This window comes from Myotis daubentonii, chromosome 1, assembly GCF_963259705.1.
Source record: "Myotis daubentonii chromosome 1, mMyoDau2.1, whole genome shotgun sequence".
NCBI lineage: Eukaryota > Metazoa > Chordata > Mammalia > Chiroptera > Vespertilionidae > Myotis > Myotis daubentonii.
In genome coordinates, this window is record NC_081840.1 from 76,877,063 (window position 1) to 76,892,797 (window position 15,735).

Below are 15,735 nucleotides of genomic sequence, written 5' to 3' on the forward strand. Positions count from 1 at the left end.
CGGTCCCTCAGCCTGGCCTGCACCCTCTCCCAATCCGGAACCCCTCAGAGGATGTCTGACTGCCTGTTTAGGCCCGATCCCACAGCAATCCCTAAACTGGCAGTCAGACATCCCTCTTGCCTGCCTGATCTCCCCTAACCACTCTGCCTGTCTGTGTCATTGCCCCTAATCACTTCCTGCTTGTCTGATCGCTCATAACCACTCTGCCTGCCTGCCTCATCGCTCCTATTTAACTCCCTGCCTGCCTGATCACCCCTAGCTGCTTGCCTGTCTGCCTGATCACCCCTAACCACTTGCCTGTCTGATTACCCCTAACTGTTCACCTGCCTGCCTAATTGCCCCTGACTGTTCTCCTGCCTGCTTGATCACCCCTACCTGTCTCTGCCTGCCTGCCTGATTGCCCCTAAACACTGGCCTGCCTGCCTGATCACCCCTTACTGCTTGCCTACCTGCCTCATTGCCCCTATCCACCTCTGCTTCCCCCCCCCCCCCCGACTGCGGCTTCATCTGGAAGGTTGTCCAGAAGGACGTCCAGAATGACGTCCAGTAGGTTATTTGGCTGTCCGGTCTAATTAGCATTTTATGCTTTTATTATTAAAGATCATTCATATATATATATATATATATATATATATATATATATATATATTCCAGCATATTAGCCATGGTGGTAGGGTACCTTTAATAAATATCTGCTTCAAGAAAGCCTAAGCATTAAAATTGGGGGAAAAAACTGTCCTCAAAAATGTTCCTGCCATTTTTTAGCAATTCAGGTGGTATTGCCTGCCTGTGTAAGACTCACTTTTAATCATGTTCACATCATTGATCCCCCGTAGGTTTGTATCATCTGTATATTGCATTGTGTTCTAACCTTCCAAAGTCTAATCTCCCTTCATCCATCATCATATATTTGACCCCTTTACCCTCTTCATCTGCACCAGAACCCCTTTCCCTCTGGTAACCACCATACTGTTGTCTATTATATTGTGGTTTGCTTTATTTGTTGTTTTCTGTTTTCTGTCCCACATATGAGTGAAGTCATATGGTTGTTGTCCTTTTCTGTGTGACTCAACTCATCTACATATATAAAAATCCAGCAACCAGACACTGTAACGACTGGAATGACTGGTTGCCATGACACCCACTGTGGCCAGCAAACTGGCCCGATTATGGGTGGGCCTGGGGGCCAACCTCTGGTGGCCCCTTCCCCATCTGGCCCCACCCCAATTTCCCCTACTTTAATTGGGAGTGGGGCCATCTGGCTAACTTCCTGCAGGCCCTTCCCCCGGCCGGCCCCACCCCTAATGGGGCCCCAACACTGTGATCACCCTCAGCCCCTCCCCTGGCTCACCCCATCCCCAATTGCCCCCTTACCCCAATAGGGAGTGGGGCCAGATCTTCAACCATCTGTGGTCCCTCTCCCTGGCCAGCCCCACCCCTGATGGGTCCCCACCATGCCATCGACCCACGGCCCCTCCCCTCAGCCAGCTTCACCCCTGATCCGTCCTCCCACTCTGATCAGGATCAGGGCCAGCTGGCCAACTGCCCTTGGCCCCTCCCTGTGGCTGGCCCCACCCCCCGATCGCCCCCCACACCATTTGGGGGCAGGGCCGGCCAGTCAACACCCATGGCCCCTCCCCCTGGCCACTGGCCCCTAATCAGCCCCCCAATACCATTCGGGGGCTGGGCTTGCTGGCCCACTGCCCACAGCCCCTCCCCACAGCTGGCCCCACTCTCAATTGGCCCCCCACACCGCAATCAGGGGTGGGTTCCACTGACCAATCGCCTGTGGAACCCCCTCTGGCCAGCCTGGCCCTGATTAGGCCCTGATTGGGGCGGGCTGGCTGGCCAATTTCCTGCCATCTCCTTCCAACAGGGCCAGCCCAATCCACCCTGATTGGGGCCAGGCAGGCCAGAGACCACCCACGCATGAATTTGTGCACTGAGCCTCTAGTTTAGAATGATACTGTCACCATCCATCTGTGTTGTCCCATATGGTAGTATTTCATCATTTCTATGGCCCAAAAGCATTTCACTGTACATGATTACCACAAATTCTTTATCCAATTACACATAAAAGGAACTTAGGTTGTTTTCATGTCTTGGCTATTGTGAGTAATGCTGAAGTGAACATTGGGGTAGATGCCTGTTTATGAATAAATATTTTAAAACATTTCAGATAGTTACCCAGAAGAGGGACTGCTAGGTCTTATGCGAGCTCTGTTCTTAATCTTTTGACGATTCTCCATAATGTTTTCTATAGAGGCTGCATCAATTTATATCCCCAGCAGCAGTGTACAAGGGTTCCATTTAGGGCATTTCTAAGCAGCTCCTTGTATAGAAGATCTTATGGAAATTTTCATTTTGTTTTATTAAAATACATCACCCCTTCTTGCATTTTGGATACATTTTTACTCATGATTTTGTAACAGCACTCACAGTTTGGGAAAGGGAACAGAAAGCTTCCAGGATTAATCTAAAATATCCCTTATCTGTAACAGCCAGTGATAAAGACTTCTGGCCACCAAAACGGAAGTTTAAACTTGCATGTGGAATAAATCAATGCAAATTGAATTTCAAACTGTACCATCTGGCATAGATAGGAATGACTGGGACCCTGAAAATTAACATGAAGATATAAGGGCAGACGTCAGTGAAGCTGGAAACTGTGACCCATGTGGTAGCAGAAGGAACCCTGCCCTTGGTTTAAGGCTCTGTTATCACTGTCTTGAAATTCTTAATAATTTTATCTTTGTACTGGTGCTTTTAAAGTTCCATCCACATATGGGATGGAAAAGGTGTGTGAGCAAAGGAGGTACATGGGGCAGCAGGACACAAGACAGGAACACACAGAGGCCCAGGTTCACGGTCACAGCAGGGAGTGTCTGAGCTAAGCAGTTGTCAGAGCCACCTGTTGGGCCTGTGCATGCTCTCGCCATCTGGGGCTTTGACATGCAGCAAAGGGGAGCAGTAAACTTTATTGGTCACTGACTACAAAATGAAAGAGTATACATGGAGGGAAGGTGGAGGAGGGTGGGTGGGAGGTAATCAACCAAAGACGTTGTGTGCATATATGCATAAGCTATAGGCACAAACAATAAGGTGCTGAAGGCCTGGGGCAGGGGGCAGTGGCAGGCTGGAGGGGGTCAATGGGGAAAAAAGAGGACATATGCAAAACTTGGAACAACAAAGAATTATTTTTAAAAAAGTGTATACATAGACACTTCAATAAAGCATTTTAGAAGTTCCTTACAACACTGAATACACTCTTACCATACAACCCAGTAATGGTGTCCCTGGGTTTTACCCAAAGGAGTTGAAAAGTTATGTCCACACAAAAACTTGCTCATCAGTGTTTTTAGCCCCTTTATTCTAAGGTGCCCAAACTTGGAAGCCTCCAATATGTCCATCAATAGGTGAATGGGTAAATGAATGCTGGTCCATCCAAACAATGTAGTATTATTAAATACTAAAAAGAAATGAACTATCAAGCCATGAAAAACAGGGAAAAGTAAAATGTATACAGAAAGTCCTCGGGTTACGTCGGACTCAATGTACGTTGTTTAGTGGTTACGTCGCCATCTCCCATTTATTTATTAAAAAAAAAGTTCCGTCATTTAGATGTATATACATATGTGCTTTATGTCTTTTATTATTTATTTAACACAAGTAAAGGTCAGAATTGTTATCTTTCTTTAAAATTTTTTTACTGTTTCACTTCATTTCTGCTGTGTATGTGCTCCATGTGAGTGACGTAGGTGCTTATGTAGGTGGGTTCTGACTTATGGTGAAAATCGCGTTATGTTGCGCCATAGGAATGGATCTCCAATGTAACCCGAGGACCTATTGTATTACTAAATAAAGAAGCCAACCAGAAAAGGCCATGTACTATATGATTTCAACCACATGACATTCTGGAAAAGGCAAATCTGTGGGGACAGTAAAAAGACCAGTGGTTGCCAGGGGCTGAGGGAAGCTGGAGGGATGACTAGGCAGAGCACAGATAATTTGTAGGTTGGTGAAATTAGTCTCTATGATACTATAATGATGAAGACATGTAATTATACATTAGAGGTACAGTGCACAAAATTCGTGCACAGGTAGGTTCCTTAGAGGCTGCCAGCTACTGGTGGGGGCCTCCCTTCCCCCAGTTTGCCAGTGGGACCACCCCCAGTTGAACTCCCAGTTGAATTCCATGTTGAGGGGACAATTTGCATATTAGGCTTTTATTATATAGGATTTGTGTAAATCCACAAAAGGTACAACACGAAGAGTAAACCCCATGATGGTACACTATGAACTTTGGTGATCATAATGCGTCAATGTAGGCTTATCAATTGTTAGAAATATACCACTCTTGTGGGGAAGTCCATAATGGGGGATGCTATATGTATGTGGGGGGAGGAGGCACATTGGAAAAATCTGTATCTTTTTCTTCATTTTTCTCTGACCCTAATGACTGGGGGAAGAAAAAAGTCTCCACCCACTGTTGGAAGCTTCTGCCCCAGCTTGCATTGCCTATAGCAGAACCTGTGTCATACCTTTATCTGTGGCCTTCCCTTAGGTCGTAAGGATCCCGACACTTTACTGTGGACGTCGGACTTGGTGGAACCGCAATCATGATGGTGGGAAGAGCAGCAAGATGCTGTAGCACTTCGACTACCGCATGCACTGCAACCTGCAGGATGGACGCATCTTCATCAGCACCTTTAAGGCCTTTGACAAGCACATGAACTTGATCCTCTGTGACTGTGACGAGTTCAGGAAGATCCAGCCAAAGCATGCGAAGCAGCGAGAGAGAGAAGAGAAGCGGGTTTTGGGTCTGGTGTTGCTGCGCGGGAGAACCTGATGTCCATGACTGTGGAGGAACCTGCCCCCAAAGATACTGGGATCGCTCGTGTACCCCTTGCAGGAGCTTCAGCAGGCCCTGGGGTTGGCAGGGGGGCTGGCAGAGGAGTACCAGGTGGTGTTCCTATTCCGCAGGCTCCTGCGGGATTAGCAGGCCCTGTCCGAGGGGTTGGGGGAACCTCCCACAGGTAAGGACTCCACAGGGAGGAAGCCCTGTTGCAGCTGTCGCTGTAGCAGCCACTGCCAGCATTGCTGGAGCCCCAACTCAGTAGCACCAGGTTGGGCATCTCCCTCCTGCAGGCATTATGACTCCTCCACCTGGTATGAGACCACCCATGGGCCCACCAATTGGGCTTCTCCCAACTCAAGGGACACCGATAGGCATGCCTCCTCCATGAATGAGGCCCCCTCCTCTCCTTCCCCTCTTTGCCTCCTCCCCCCGCATCAGAGGTCCATCTCCCCCAGGAATGCATCCACCAAGACCCTAGGATACTGTTGTCCTTAGCCTCTCTTTTCCTGCAATGCATCTCCTGAAACTGTGTGGAGTGTTTGTGAGCTTCTGTCCTCTCTTCGCTGCATTAATATTCGCTAATAAATGCATAGAGCAACAACAACAACAAACACCCCAAAACACATTAAACTCATACTTACATGAAACTGATTTGCATGAAGAGTTAAAGCATTTCAGAAAACTGGATCCACTAAAAACATTACCTAATGGCACCTTTTTCATTCTTTATTTTATATTTAATTGAATTTATTGGGGTTACATTGGTCAATAAAAGTATACAGGTTTCAAGTGTACAATTCTACAATGCATCATCTGCACATTGCATTATGACTCACCATCCAAAGCCTAGTCTCCTTCCATCACCGTTCATCTCCCCACTTACCATATTCCACCTGCTCCCGACCCACATCCCTCTGGTAATTACTGTACTGTTGTCTGAGTCCCTGAGATTTTTTTTTCTTAATCCTTTCACCTGTTTCATCCAGTCCCCCTCCCCTCTGATAACTGTCTGTCTGTTTTCTGTATCTATGAGTCTGCTTCTATTTTGTGTAAATTAGATTTAGATTCAGCATATAAGTGAAATCATATGGTATTTGTCTTTCTCTGACTATCTTATTTCACTTAGCATAATACCTTCTAGGTCCATCTATACTGTTGCAAAAAGTAAGCTTTCCTTCTTTATGGCTGAGTAATATCCCATTATATATACACTAGGGGCCCAGTGCACGAAATTCGTGCACTGTGTGTGTGTGTGTGTGTGTGTGGGGGGGGTGTCCCTCAGCCCAGCCTGCCCCCTCTCACATACTGGGAGCCCTCAGGTGTTGACCCCCATCACCCTCCAATCGCAGGATCAGCCCCTTGCCCAGGCCTGATGCCTCTGACAGAGGTGTCAGGCCTGGGCAGGGGACCCTCATTTCCCCCCATCACTGGTTCTGTCCCCAGCCCAGGCCTGATGCCTCTGGCCTAGGCATCATGCCTGGGCAGGGGACCCCCAGACCCCTCCGATTGCTGGCTCTGCCCCTTGCCCAGGCCTGATGCCTCAGCCAGAGGTGTAGACCCCCATCACCCTCCGATCACCTGATCGGGCCCCTTGTCCAGGCCTGACGCCTCCGCCAGAGGTGTCAGGCTTGGACAGGGGTCCCCCATCTCCCCCCGATCACTGGCTCTGGCCCCCGCCCAGGCCTGAGGCCTCTGGCCCAGGAATCATGCCTGAGCAGGGGACCCCCATCTCCCTCTGATCGCTTGCTCCACCCCCCGCCCAAGCCTGACGCCTCTGACCCAGGCTTCAGTCCTGGGCAAGGGGACCATCATATCCCCCCAATCCCTGGCTCTGCCCCCTGCCCAGGCCTGATGCCTCAGCCAGAGGAGTTGACCCTCATCACCCTCCGTTCACCAATCACCGGATCGGCCCCTTGACCAGGCCTGAGGCCTCCGGCAGAGGTGTCAGGCCTGGGCAGGGGACCCCCAGCTCCCCGCAGTTGCAGGCTCCGCCCCTGCCCAGGCCTAATGCCTCTGGCTGAGGCGTCCGGCCCGGGCAGCGGTGACCCGCAGCTGCAGCGAACCCGCGATCGTGGGCTCCGCTTTAGGCCCAGGCAAGGGACCCCTAGCTCCTGGGACTGCCAGCTTCGACCGTGCCCAGCTCCCATCGCTGGCTCCACCCCTACTTCCTGCTATCACTGGCCAGGGCGGCAAAGGCACCTGATTCTCTGATCATGGCTGGGGGGCAGGGCAAAGGCGGCCCCAGGGCCACCTTTGCCCTGCCCCCCAGTTCTTAGCTCCCCCCTGGGTTTCCGATCACTGTCAGTGGCAGGGGACTTCTTCCTGCTTTCCCTTTCGCCTCCCTGCATTGTGCCTCCATATGCAAATTAACCGCCATCTTGTTGGCAGTTAACTGCCAATCATAGTTGGCAGTTAATTTGCATATAGCCCTGATTAGCCAATGAAAAGGGTATCATCGTACGCCAATTACCATTTTTCTCTTTTATTAGTGTTGATATATACCACAGCTTTTGTATCCACTCATTTACTGATGGGCACTTAGGCTACTTCCAAATACTAGCTATTGTAAATAGCACTGTAATGAACATAGGGTGCCTATATTCTTTCAAGTCAGTGTTTTGGGTTTCTTTGGTTATATTCTAAGAAGTGGAATCACTGGGTCATAATGTAGTTCCATTTTTAAATTTTTGAGGAAGCTCCATACTGTTTTCCAAAGTGGCTGCACCAATCTGCATTCCCAGCAACAGTGCATGATGGCTCCCTTTTCTCTACACATTGCCAACACTTGTCAGCTGTAGGTTTATTGATGATAGCCATTTTGACAGATGTGAGACCATAAAAATTCTAGAAGAAAACACAAGCAATAAAATCACAGACATTTCTTACAGCTATATTTTCTAACTGATATAGTTCCTCGGGTAAGGGAAACAAAAGAAAAATAAACAAAGAAGACTACATCAAGCTAAAAAGTTTTTCCACAGCAAAGAAAACCACCAGCAAAATGAAAAGACAACACATTTAATGAGAGAACATGTTCACCATGATACATATGATAAGGCCTGGCTGGGAATTTTGAACAGCGAAGTTAACTTTGCAAGGAAAAATGGCAGATGGCATAATGCAATTGGGTTGTTTTAGAGAGTGTTTCTTGCTCTGCATATTAATAAGCTCATTCTCCTCCTCTAGGTTCTCCTAGTTGTGGATGTTTAAAAAAATTTTTTTCCCTACAGGTTCTATGTGATATGTTATAGATATACACAGAAGAAGTAAGTTTCCAGAAGAACATCCTGTTTACCCCTGATTAGCCGTGAAGCCACTTTAATCTCACTGTGTGTGAAGATTTTTACACTTGGTGTTAAAGTCCCATCTTACTATGGACATCTAGATCCATCACGGATCTTATAGGAGAAATGAAAACACAAATAGAAACTTACCCTGAGGATCTTGTCTTTGTCAGTGAAGAGGCCCCAGGGTTGGTTAGGGGAAACCTCAGACCCACTAGGTTACATGTGAATGTAAAAATTGTCTTAGGGGTCCATGATGCAGTACAATTTCTCAACACTCACATACCCTCTGCATTACATGCAACCAGTCTTCAATAAATATTTCTCTGTTAAATAGCATGAAAGGAATTTCAGAGTTTTAAGAGCCCTTAAATATCTGTTAGTCCAACCTGATTTTATAACAGAAACTAAATCTAAGATGCCAATAGAAAACAATTAGATAGTAAATGAGCTGGGAATAGAAAGAAATTGGACTTTCTCATTTTCTCTTCAGCAATATTTCCCTTGCTTCCTTCTTGAAATAGCATATTTCTGAATAAAAAGGAACTGTCTAATGCAAGCCCAGCTACTAAGATCTCTGCTGTCTGGTTCTGGAAAGGCCATGATCAATCATCTGTCCACTGGAATAGAGAATTCCAATTATTGTAAACGTTTGACACGTTGGACAGGAAAGGAGACTAAAGTTGAGCCACTGTTACTGTATCAGTAACCAGACCATCACTCACTGGCTTCTGTAAGAGGAAGCCAAAGGTGATGATGCCATCCTCAACACACACACAGATGTATTTCTAAGGGCTTTCCTGGAAGTAGCTCATAAATTTGTTATCCCAAGTGGACATTCTTTGAAGGCAGAATATGAGTATAATGAACATAACTCACATATTGTCAGCAAAAATGATAGTTGGAATTTGAAAACTCAGGTAGGCGGCAGTCCATGAAGGTGCCAGGTAAAGGTTTTTCAGGCCAACATTTTGGTGATGGGTAAAACTATATTCTATGGATTAATCATGGAGCTGATAATTTTGTCCAAGGCCTGGATATATCTGTGCTGTAATTAAGACATGAAACACTGGTTTTCATATGAATGGTCACGTTCACACCATCAGCATCGGATCTGTATGCCATAACTATCAAAAGGACAAATATTGACTTTACGTCTCCAAAAAGAAGGAAATGTGCCCAGAGAAAGATTTGAGAAATTTTATCTTATGGAGAATAAAAGACCCTCAAAATCCAGAAGTTTTACATACTTAAAAACACACATTTTACAGATACACGTATATTTATATATTCAGTTGATATATTTTTTAAAATATATTTTATTGATTTTTTACAGAGAGGAAGGGAGGGGGATAAAGAGTTAGAAATATCGATGAGAAAGAAACATCAATCAGCTGCCTCCTGCACACCCCCCAATGGGGATGTTCCCGCAACCAAGGTACATGCCCTTGACCGGAATCGAGCCCGGGACCCTTCAGTCCGCAGGTGACGCTCTATCCACTGAGCCAAACCAGTCAGGGCCAGTTGATATTTTTTTTTTACCATAGCTGTCTCTAAATCTTTAAGGGTTTGAGAGGTGGAAGAGAGATCAGATTTATTCTTTGTAATCCCAGAAGAACAGTGAGTTCAAATAATCAGAGAGGAGCTCCCACTCCTGGATGTGAGGTAGTCTTGGTTTCTCAGGGACCATTTAGGGTCAGTTCCTGTTTGTACTATTTCCTTACCAGACACGGGCAATCGAGAAGTAAAAGTGGGTAAGAAAGGGTTTTTGGCAGAGAAAGATAATTCTGAAAACTCACAGGACTGAAGGACTTTATCAACGTCTTAGGGAAAGAACAGTGTAGTGGAGTTTGTGAGAAAAATGATAGAGTGTGAAATCTGAGACAGCGATGGCCAGAGAGGCAGGATCCATGCCAGGAGAACTGGATTATACTTTAGGTAAAATTCTACTAAGGATATGAGTTAGTAATTGTATTTTAGGACAGGTTATCCATCTTGATAAGAAAATTAAACCATGCCAAGAATAAACTTACATGTAGTTTTATTTTCTCAGAAGCTGTACTTTTTTAATACTTTGAGGAATATAAGACACACAGCATTAACATAGATTTCTTTTAAAATTTATTTATTGATTTGAGAGATAGAGAGAAACATTGATGTGTTCTTCCACTTATTTCTGCATTCATTGGTTGGTTTTTGCCTGTGCCCTGCCCAGGGATCAGGCTCACAATCTTGGTGTATTGGGATAAAGCTCTAACCAACCGCCACTCAGCCAGGGCCTAGAATAGGGTTCTTACTGTGTGTCAGATTTCTCACTGCAATTTAAGCCAACCTGTGGGTCAAGTTGTTTCCTATGGTTGAAATATTAATAACTCATGAAAGATATCCCCTGCTCCCTTATCATGGAGATTCAATCCTTTACTTTTAATCACAATCATCTTAATTGAGGAAAGATTCCTAATATTCACTTTGGTACTATCAGATCTCTGGGAATAGCAAGGTCACAGGCAAAATCAGCTTAGAGGAGCAGGCTTTGCGATAGAAGGTACTTGAAATACCAATGATCTTCTCCCTCAAACTCTAATCTTTTCCTTACATATTCCTTTTAGAAAGAGCTTTTCTTCATAGAAGACAAATGAGGATGGCAGGTTTAGCTAAAAAGGAAGGGATTTTAAATTTAAAAAATTTTCAATTACAGATTACATTCAATATTATTTTGTAATAGTTTCAGAAGTATAGCAAAGGGCTTAGAAAATTATATACTTTATAGAATGGTCCTCATGCTGCTTCAAGGGCCCACCTGGTCCCACACATAGTTATCACGCTATTATTGACAATATTCCCTCTGCTTTAATCTGCATCTTTGTGAGTAATCTGTAACTACTATTTTGCACTGCTTAAGCCCTTCACCTTTTTCATCTAGCCTACAACTGTCTGTCTGTTGTCTGAATCTATGGTCTGTTTCTATTTTGTTTGTTTCTCTTGTTCATTAGATTCTACTTGTAAGTGAAATCATATAGTATTTGTCTTTGTCTGACTTATTTCCCTTGGCATTATACACTCTAGGTCAGGGGTCCTCAAACTTTTTAAACAGGGGGCCAGTTCACTGTCCCTCAGACCGTTGGAGGGCTGGACTATAGTTTAAAAAAAAACTATGAACAAATTCCTATGCACACTGCACATATCTTATTTTGAAGTAAAAAAAAAACAAAAACGGGAGCAAATACAATATTTGTATTTGCATGTGGCCCGCGGGCCGTAGTTTGAGGACCCCTGCTCTAGGTCCATCCATGCTGTCGTAAAAGTAAGATTTAAATAATTTTTAAGGCTGAGTTGTTTTCCATTGTGTTTGTGTATGACAGCTCGAAGAGGAAGATTTTATATATTTTTTTGCTTAAGAGAGTGAACCTTTGAGTTTTCAGATTTCAAACAGGTAAACCCAGGCCATTGTAGAATAAATACCAACAGCATCTGACTCTTTCCAAGATATTAACAATGACTCAGTAGTGTGCAGAGTTACAAACCTTGATCTCTATATTCTTCCGTATTCTCTGATCTGATTTAGTTTATTTGACCAATTGCTGTTTTGAGTCCCTCAGAGGCACAGGGTAAGAGAATATTTAACAGCAAGTTCAGTAGTTGTGAATGTAACCACAAGATGGCAGTGCACCTCAGCTGATGCAGAACATGTGGAGGGTGCATTTTAGTGGATTCTGAATGAACAGGCTTTGGCAGAAGCACAGTCTTTTCCTTATTGGCTGGGTAGAATGTGAGAAACCCCTATGATGGTCAGAGGAAAGGAGGGGTAACTTGATAACAGCAGTAGCTCCCCTGGCTGTGATTGCAGGTGCACAATTGCTCCTGAGTAGGAAGAATGATGAAGACGTCCATTGGAGCTTTGTTCATGTTCTTGTGGCTGCAGCTGGACCGTGAGTTGAGGGCTTATGGGAAACAATATATTAGTGGATATTTTTTAGAAGCGACACTGGCTTTTTTCAGGGTTCCTTGGTTACTGGATAAAAAGAAAATGATAAAGTTTAATGATCTGGTCACTGTTCTTCTTTCTCTGGCTTTTTCTTTCTGCATAGGGGTCAGCCACGGAGAGAAAGTGGATCAGCATCCTTCTACCCTGAATGTCCAGGAGGGAAACACCGCTGTTATCAACTGTTCTTATTCCGACAGTGGCTCTGTCTACTTCCCTTGGTATAAGCAAGAACCTGGAAAAGGTCCCCAGTTCATTATAGACATTCGTTCAAATAAGGACAAAAACCAAGCTGAAAGACTCACTGTTTTCTTGAATAAGGCGGCCAAACATCTCTCCCTGCACATCGCAGCCACCCAACTTGGAGACTCAGCTGTCTACTTCTGTGCAGCTAGTACACATTGCTTCCCAGGCACCTGCATCCTGTACACAAACCTGCGAGTGGGGCAGCCCCCTCTGCCTGGGACAGACCTGCAAGCACAGCACTTGTCTTATTGCTTATTTGCAAGTGGAAAATAGTGTGTTGGAATAAAAACACTTAATAAGAGGTCAGTTTCAAAATGACCCAGAAAGGGTTAGAACATATGGTTGGATGTTTGTTGCTTAATGGATTCTTGAAGTGAGTTAGTAATATTTAATTCTGAAACTTAGGCTTTAAAGATGACTTTATATTTGCTATTCAGACTCCTGTCCTATAAAAAACCCCTTAGCATCAATATCACAATCTTTATTATGATTGGTCTTTTAGTTATTGTATTTTGAAAACAGCATTCATTATTTTTTATTAAAATTATTACATGCCAATTATAGAAAATATGTGTAATACAAAAAATGTGAACCTGATAATTATGTAAGCAGATAATATTGCTAACAGTCAGGTTACATTTCCATCAATTTTTGGTGTAATTAGAATCATGATTTTTCACTGAATTGTATATATTGAATTGAGCATTTCCAGTTCATCAAGCCTTCTCCTGCAACACCTGCTATTTAATAGTTCTGTGAGAAATTTTAGTAAATTACAGATTTATATTAATTTTCTTCTACATTTGTGGCAAAATGTGACACTTTTTTTTTCTATGTGTTTTGACTACTTTATTGTTAAAAAAATGTGACTTTTTTTTCAGAGCCCGGTAATGGTATATATGTACTATTTGTGTGTTTGAGGAAATCAGGGTAGGACATGACTTTAGAAAGTGAGCTTATTAAACACACAAAGCAATTCTCTTTTACAAAATTCTGTACATATTTGTTCCCATTTATACTCTCATGGAATTTAAAAGATTGTGTTGTATATTATTCATTGCTATAGCCTCAGTACTCAGCACTAACTTTCCCACATAGTTGCTAATCAGTAGATGTTTGTTAAAGATAGAAAGGTAAATTTTGGTATTTACTCATGATTTTAATTTAAGCTTTGTGATAGAATTAAATTTATATATTGATTACTGGGTATCAGAACTCCTAATGTGTGTATTTGATTATTTCATTATGTAATAACATATAGCTTCTTTCTACCTATACATGTCTTTCTCAATAAAACTCTGTTATTTTAAGACAATTAAATCTATTCCATAACTTGTATTTTTTTGCTCCCATTATGATTCAAATCTTTCTTTCTGGGCTAAATAGGAAAGTTTTTATAAGTATTTATTAGCTACCTTACTATTATTAGTGGAGTGCACAAAGGCATTAGATGAATGGATAATTTACAGATAGCTTGTGACAAATATCCTTGCCTCATCTTCATGGTTCGACTGAATAAGCTTTACTAAACACAACCAATTATCCCACCTGTGGTCCTGCGTAGGTTATTTTCAAGATCTTACATTCTCTGTAACGAATTGGTGACTGGTATGGTGAGATAATTGCTCTTGGGAGAGTTATGGTTGTCCTTAATTAATTGTTTTTTCTTATGAGGAAATGCATCACATTAAACCAGATGCATAACATGTGAACACGAAAGGCCAGTATTGTAGCCCAACACCTCAATGACTTCCATTATTTCCTCACTATAACCACTAGCTCCAGTCCAGTAAAAGCAAGGTGCTTGCTGATTGGTCCATTTCCTGGAAGACAGGGAGAGGGATGCATGATGCATGGCTTTTGTTTTATTGGTTTATTCTTCCTAAACCAAATTAGAAGTGAGGGAGAGAGGGTACAATTACTATGGACTTAACTGTTTTCATCACATATACATGGGAATCCTATCTAATAAAAGAGAAACATGGTAATTAGCCGTACACCTGCTACCCTTCCCATTGGCTAATCAGGGCGATATGCAAATTAACTGCCAGCCAAGATGACGGCCTGCAGCCAGGCAGCTTGAAGTGAACATGAGGCTTGCTTGCTTCAGTGACGGAGGAATCCAAAGTTACCCTCCTGCCTTGCCTGCCTCTGAGCTTCCTGTTTGAGATATTGCTGCAAATATAGAAGCTAAACAAAACCCCAGAAACCTGCTTTCAGCCCGCTGGGATCTCAGAGCTGGAGTTGATACAGAGTTTCGATTATAGAACCCAAACAAACCAGATACCTGCTTTCAGCAGCAGAGGCCTCAGAGCTGGAGCCAGAGCTAAAGCTGGCTCAGAATTTAAAAAAAAAGAAAAAAAAGGAGCAATTGGGAGCTTCAGTCACCTGCTAGCCTGAAAGCAGCCCTCATCCCCTCACCCAGGCTGGCCAGGCACCCCAGTGGGGACCCCCACCCTGATCCAGGACACCCTTCAGGGCAAACCAGCCGGCCCCTACCCATGTACCAGGCCTCTATCCTATATAGTAAAAGGGTAATATGCCTCCCAGCACCAGGATCAGTGGAGCCGCGAGGCCTCCTGGCACCGGGATCAGCGTGACAAGGGGCAGTGCCCAAACCCCCTGATTGCCCTGCGGCTCTGTGTGAGACAGGGGGTGGGGCCACAACCCCCTGATCGGCTCTGCTCTGTTTGTGACAAGGGAAGGTGCCCCAACCCCCTGATCAGCCCTGCTCTGTGCCTGATAGGGGGGAGCTCCCCAAACCCCTGATCGCCCTGCGGCTCTGTGTGTGACAGGGTGCGGGGCCACAACCTCCCTATCCGCCCTGCTCTGTTCATGACAGGGGGTGGTGCCTCAACTCCCCTATTGGCCCTACTCTGTGAGTGACAGGGGGGAGCTCCCCAACCCCCTAATTGACCCTGCTCTGTGCGTGCCAGGGTATGGAGCCCCAACCCCCCTGATAGGCCCTGCTCTGTGCATGACAGGGGGTGGCGCCACAACCTCCCCCTCGACCCTGCCTTGAATGTGACAGGGGGCGGTGTCCCAACCCCCCAATTGGCCCTACCCTGAGCATGACTGAGGGTGGCATCACAACCTCCCAATCCACCCTGCTCTGTGCATGACTGGCGGCGGCGACCCAACTCCCCAATCGGCCCTGCTCTGAGCCCGACCAGGGGCTGCACCTAGGGATTGGGCCTGCCCTCTGCCACCCCGGAGCAGGCCTAAGCCAGTAGGTTGTTATCTCCTGAGGGGTCCCAGACTGAGAGAGGGCACAGGCCGGGCTGAGGGACCCCCCTCTCTCGCCCGAATGCCCAAATTTTTGTGCACCGGGCCTCTAGTTGTTTTATGAAAGAAGAAATCCTCTG

The 15,735-nt window shown here is 44.9% G+C and overlaps 1 pseudogene and 1 gene segment (V, D, J or C); both read left to right on the forward strand.

Moving 5' to 3' along the window:
* The first annotated feature begins 4,633 nt into the window (after window positions 1–4,633).
* On the forward strand, window positions 4,634–5,336 carry LOC132224236 (small nuclear ribonucleoprotein-associated protein N-like; annotated as a pseudogene).
* A 6,606-nt stretch (window positions 5,337–11,942) lies between these two features.
* Window positions 11,943–12,643, forward strand: LOC132224311 (T cell receptor alpha variable 13-1-like). The segment is given in 2 exon segments: window positions 11,943–12,071; window positions 12,231–12,643. Coding segments are annotated over 2 exon segments (468 nt in total).
* Window positions 12,644–15,735: the final 3,092 nt, after the last annotated feature.